Raw genomic sequence first — 6413 nt, 5'->3', positions numbered from 1 at the left:
CATTATGATTCATTTTTAGGTATAATATTTTTTTAAATATATTGGCTATTGTTCTAGGTTTAGCAATTATATTTTTGTTTTCTTGAGTTATACAGTAATTGTTCCTTTTATCCATCACTTTTGACCAAAAAAAAAAAAAAGTGTAGCAAAAAAGATTTAAAAGACTTTGAAAAATAATAATAATAATAATTTTTTAAAAAGGCACGGCTAAAAATAGATTTGGGGTTTTATAAAAATTAGAGAAAGTGAAGTGTATAGATAGGAAGAAAATACCAATAGTTGCATGTGTTTGATGTGTGTTAAAAATGTTTTTTTACATTTTTAAATATCTTTCTTATAAAATATTTAAGTTGCTTTTTAATTTATTATTTATTTTATGAATTTTAAGTTTTAATTGTAAACGCTAAACTTATTTGATAACAATATTTTCAGTTGTACCTAAACAATTATCTTATTTCCTCAATGTTAGGGATTCTCTCCAACTATTTCTTAATTTCTCTTCCATTAACTCCTCCAACTATTAATTTCTTATTTTTTCTTAGTCATGTTTGCAACTGAAAGTTCAGACATCGAGAAGATCGGCAATCCCATCATGGTAATATTTGAAATGATCGTGTTGTTTATCCTGTTTGTGATGGTGTTGGTGGTGATGGCTGGTTCTTGCGCCTATTTTGTTATCTCCTTGCACTCGGGGTATGAAACTCCCGAATTCAGCATCAATGGTGCGTATCTTAATCGATTCAATTACACTGAAACCAACCATACTCTCTCCTACAACCTCGCCCTCAACATCACCCTCACAAACCCCAACAAAAAAATCCACTTTAACTTAAGCGACACCCAAGTCATTGCATACTATCAAAACAAGAAATTTGGTTTGATGACTTTGGTCGATAGCCGTACATCGATTCCCCAAGACCCCAAGAGCACAACCTTTTTTCAGCATGCGCCCTTATTCAAGGGTGGAAACCTCTCTTGTTTGAGGAACCTGTGCTTCCCAAGACTGCTCACCTCTACAGTATTGATGTGGTGATTGCTTTTCAAGAAAAGATTGGTCGAATGTCTGGCGAGGTCCTGTGCAAGCTAACCGTTCCACCGAGTTTGAACGGAACATCTTGGGATGGTTTCAACACTACAAAGTGCTCTTTGTCCTCAGAAAAGAGTTTGATGGATTAACTGATTAATTTCATGTAAATTTATTATTGTATGTCGCCTTCTGTGCATATGTTGCTTTGTGTGCAGTGTTAGAAACTGACACCGTTAAACATCCTAAATCACAATGTAATCGAATATAGAAAGAAAAAGAGGAAAGAAATTGCTTAAACGTATTTGGTACTGCTGCAATATTTTTTTTTTGGACTAAGAAGTCTTAATTACTATTTATGGAAATTTGAGTTCGGGAATTTGAAGTAATAATTGGAGGAAGTGAATCATTTATATCCACTCTACGAGTATCACTCTGCCAAAACAAGTTCTATAAAAGTGTCTAAACGAATTCGCTAGAGCGTCACTGGTGCATCATTTCGGGTGATAGAAGAAAATATTAGCACATTGCATGATTTGTAAAGCTCCAAACATGTCATTTTGACTTTTGTCAAAATATGTTTCAAAAAAGCATCACAAAGATTTCATTAGGGCTTCAATACTTATTAAAATTGAGAAATTGAATAAGAAAATTTGTACAAAAGAACGCAGGCGATGCAAAAGTCCAGCGCAGAACCAAAGTATCATAAGGAAATATGCTGAAAGAGTTGTGAGCATTGAAACAGATGATGTAACATAATCATTCAACGTGGTCATCTCTGCCAAACCAAAAGGCACGCTAAAAACCTATGCACCTGACCATCGTACCATCCAGTTCAGAGTCTTCATCTGTAAACAGAAAGAAGATAAGAGCAGAAAATTAATGACATGTATATGATAACCACTACTTTTTTCTAACAATTAACATGGGACGCCACCTGGCATCTATTAAATTATTTATTTGTTTTGACATCAAAATTGATTTTAAAATTGATAATAATTCAAAAATAAAATAAAATCCCAAAAGAATGAACATAAAATTTCTAAACACCCCTTTGCGACATTATCTTCAACTATATTAATGTGTGAAAACCAAATTTTGAACTTAGGAAATTTGAAGTAATAATTGGAGAAAGAGTTGTTGTAACGTATTATTGTTAGTAGAGAAACTAATTTGACTTTGAGAAATTATTTGATTTTTTTACATGTCAAAATTGTATTTTAAAGCTTAAAATATGAAGTAAATGTCACAAGGAGTTTGTAGGATTTTGTTGTTGTGAATTTTTGTGAATTTTTATGAATTTATTATTATTTTTGGACGTTAACGCATTGTAAAACAGTAGTAAATGGAATCCAATGACACATGGCATCGTCTCATAGGTGCGTCATCAGAGTAAAATTATCAATAGATTGGAAACCGAGCGGCAGATCATTTGGCGTCGCTGGCACTCACGAGGTCGATAGTCTTGGAATCTAGACCGCCGACCTCTCTTGTGCATGTACTTAACAACGATGGCCTTCCTTGCCCTCCAGGATACTAAGGATCTCCCGTACTGTTCAGTGAGCTTGACATCCTGTTTTGGAATGTCATACCCTGTTGCTTCCTGCGCAGTTTATTTTAGTTGTATTTCCTTTCTTAGCTGTTTGCTTTATTCCTAGTTTCTGCTTTTACTCTTGCGTTTGCTGAGGTGTGTCTGTGCCTTCAGCCCTTGTCTGTTTGTTTCCTCTTTGTTTTGGTGGAATAAATATCTTTTCGAAAAGAAAAAAAAGCAAGAAAAGTCAATGGGAGAGATGCTCTGGAGCCGGCAAGTTTGAATTATTGCTGATTGGCGAGCTCGTTTGAAGTTTCCACTTTCTGCAGATATAAATGTACGAACCAAACTGAAACAACCACAGAGAGCAAATGGCAGGAGGAGTGAGGAGGATCAAGTTGGGTTCACAAGGCCTTGAGGTCTCTGCTCAAGGCCTGGGATGTATGAGCATGTCTGCCTTCTATGGCGCTCCGAAGCCCGACGCAGACATGATCAGTCTCATCCACCATGCCATTGACTCCGGAGTCACCTTCCTCGATACCTCTGACATCTACGGCCCTTTCACCAACGAAATTCTTCTTGGCAAGGTACGCCACTAACCTTGACTTTGCTTCTTAATATTTGCTCATAATTTGTATCAATTGCTTTTTGGATTTGTTTGGGCTGTTAAATTGGATGAGTTGATCATGAACGGAATTGGGTTCTGTTCACTCTTGTTCCTGTCTTTAAGTTACTAAATCAAGCACGAGCACTGAGAGAGACAATAATTTTTATAATTGCTTTGTGGTTTTTGTTTGTATTGTTGAATGGGATGAACTAATGATGAAGTGAATTGGGTTGTGTTCACTTTTGTTCTTGTAGTTGAGTTACTATGCCAAGCGCAGTCACTATATATAATTACCTTCTGGGTTTTGTTTAGATTGTTCAATTGATTGTAATTGATGATGATGAAGTGAATTGGATTTTGTTGGATTGATGAGGAACAGGCTCTGAAGGGTGGGGTACGAGAGAAGGTTGAATTGGCCACCAAGTTTGGTATCAGCTTTGCTGATAACAAGCCGGAGGTTCGAGGTGATCCTGCATATGTGAGAGCTTCTATTGAGGGTAGCTTGAAGCGCCTTGGTGTTGATTCTGTTGATCTCTATTATCAGCATCGGATTGATACCCGTGTACCCATTGAAGTCACGGTTTGTTTTCTTCTCTCTTGAATTTTGATATTACAATCGCACAACAATTGTGTTGATAACTTCATATGATGATAAAGTTTCCATTGAATTGAGAAAACAAGACATGTGTCTTTAGTAAGAATGATGCTCGAGGAGGACTAATTGAAATTAGTAACTACGCATCTGCAGGTCTACCGAAGTCATGGTTATTCAAAGACCTACAACATCTTTTATCATTTTATTAGTTCAATCCCCATTCAATTCGTTTGTCTTCTACCAAGTAGAAGTATGGTTTGACCACATCTTTTGACTGAAACCCCTTTTTTAGTTCCATTTTCTAAATTACATTGTGTTGAGTTGTTCAAGCGTGAAAAGGTTGTCTTTGATGAGTGTCTTTTTATATCTTTACGCGTCAAGTGATGATGAACTCGTTATAAAAGTTTGAATTACTCTCAGTTATTTATCAACAATTTTAGAGATGGTTTGTGTAAATCTTCTAACTGATTTTAACTGAAAAACATTTTATCTTGATTTTTTCTTTGTTTGCTCAGTTATTACAATCTGCGCCATTTCCTCCCACTAGATGAGAGGGTCTTAATTGTTTGGGCTGTGTTCTGTGTGTGTGTGTGTGTGTGTTATCTTTATCATATGTCTGAACTCTGAACTGGATATAGGCAGTAGCTATGTTACTTTCCTTATATGCTTGACTGTTAGTATTATTCTTTTTTGTACTGGCATGCATCATGATTCACTTATTTTGAGAAATGCATGTCATTCCTTAAATTCCTTTATCATGTCATTTACAAGGTTGGGGAACTCAAGAAACTAGTTGAAGAAGGTAAGGTAAAGTACATTGGACTATCCGAGGCCTCTGCTTCCACAATAAGAAGAGCACACGCTGTTCATCCAATAACAGCTGTGCAGTTGGAGTGGTCGTTGTGGTCAAGAGATGTGGAGGAAGATATAATTCCTACTTGCCGGTGAGTCTTAATGGAACTAACTGATTTGTTTATAAAGTAGGTAAAATTTCATGCTAATCTCTTTTTTTGATTTTCCCAGGGAACTTGGCATCGGCATTGTTGCATACAGTCCTCTAGGAAGAGGATTCTTTTCATCAGGAGCTAAGTTGTTTGAAAATCTTCCCAATGATGATGTCCGAAAGGTGTGTTGATATGCCACATAGATATTGATTTTCAAGTGCAGAAGTGCATGCACATTAGAGAAAATTAGTAGCATTGTGAATGTCCTTGTATCTCCTAGAAAGTTCTCAGATTAGTAATTGATCTCACAAGTTTTAGTAATCTCCCCTTGCAGGCTAGAACCCTCTTGTTGAGTTCACACGGAAAAAAGAAATCTTTTTAGAATTTCTGTATCCAAGTATCCCTGATTTATCCAGATAGTCCCAAGGCTTAAATATTCTTAATATAATCCTGTTCTAAGGTAAAAAATTCTCAAAGTTGAATTAGGCCAAATCAGAATGATTTCTTTTAATATTATTTATTTATTTGTTTTTGGAATTCACTTCCCACCCTTGTTATAATTTGAAGAAACAAACATGCTAGCCAGGTTGCCCATCAGCTTCTCCTTATTTCATAGAAAGTAACTGTATTTTTGTGTTCACCCCAGGTAGACTAATTATCTGGTAATTGACAGTGCACTGTCTGACAGTGTTACTCAAGTTGAAAAAAGAAAAACAAAGGAATAACGTGTTATGATCATTATCATTATGAACCTGCCTTAGTTGACTTCTTCACTGCAATCCTCAAATATTTTGTAATGCCATGAAAATAATGGATTTCTACACAGCATCTGAAGGAGTCTCTATTATAGTGTTACAAAGTTATATTCACTTCTTATCAGGGCCTTTGAATTGTGCCTCCTCTATATCATATCATTTTTATAAAGTCATTTTAACCTTGATTACTTTGTTGGTTGCAGTATCTACCTAGGTTCCAAGCCGAAAACCTAGAGCATAATAAAACAATATTCGAGCGGGTTAGTGATCTTGCAGCAAGGAAGGGGTGCACCCCATCTCAGCTAGCACTGGCCTGGGTTCATCATCAAGGCAACGATGTGTGTCCGATACCCGGAACCACCAAGATTGAGAATTTTAACCAGAACATTGGTGCTCTCTCTGTGAAACTGACACCAGAAGAACTGGCTGAGCTTGAATCTTTTGCTTCTGCTGATGCCGTTAAAGGTGACAGATATCAGAATGACTTTAGTACTTGGAAGAACTCTGAAACTCCTCCAGTGTCTTCATGGAAAGCCGCATGAGCATGTGCCTTTTGTCATGCCATAATGCTTCTTTGTACCCCATGAGCTTTGTAAATTTCTTTCCCGTTATGAGAATAAGTAGTTCATGTGAAGTGGTATGTAATGACTGACTTTGAGACGTTCGTCATTTTGTAAGCAGACTTCGTCATGTTGTATGAGTATCTAAAAGTATGAAATAATCTGGGGTCAAACGAAGTTTTTCATTTTATTTCTTTGACTTAATTTTCTCTGTCACTAGCAATTTTTAAGAGATCAAACTCTTCCACTCTCTCCTTACCTAAGACTGCCTTCATACCCCTTTTCCTATCTTTAAGATCCAAAAACCTGTCTTTTGGAACTAACTGAACATCATTTCCCTTGGCGGCAATAAAATTTCTATTAGAAGCTGCAACCGTTCCTTTACAAGCATAACATT

The 6413-nt window shown here is 36.3% G+C and overlaps 1 protein-coding gene across 1 annotated transcript; it reads left to right on the top strand.

Annotated features, from left to right (window-relative positions):
* The first annotated feature begins 2758 nt into the window (after window positions 1–2758).
* Window positions 2759–6206, top strand: LOC148920386 (putative aldo-keto reductase 2). The gene is made up of 5 exons (XM_089045837.1): window positions 2759–3142; window positions 3542–3742; window positions 4529–4701; window positions 4781–4883; window positions 5660–6206. Exons 1-5 carry the CDS (start codon window positions 2927–2929, stop codon window positions 5996–5998), a joined length of 1032 nt encoding a protein of 343 aa, XP_088901963.1. The 5' UTR covers window positions 2759–2926; the 3' UTR covers window positions 5999–6206.
* Window positions 6207–6413: the final 207 nt, after the last annotated feature.

Source organism: Prunus mume, linkage group LG2, assembly GCF_029339155.1.
Source record: "Prunus mume cultivar Tortuosa linkage group LG2, ASM2933915v1, whole genome shotgun sequence".
Lineage (NCBI taxonomy): Eukaryota > Viridiplantae > Streptophyta > Magnoliopsida > Rosales > Rosaceae > Prunus > Prunus mume.
Note: the sequence above shows the minus strand (reverse complement) of the source record. Positions and strands in the feature narration are given on the sequence as shown.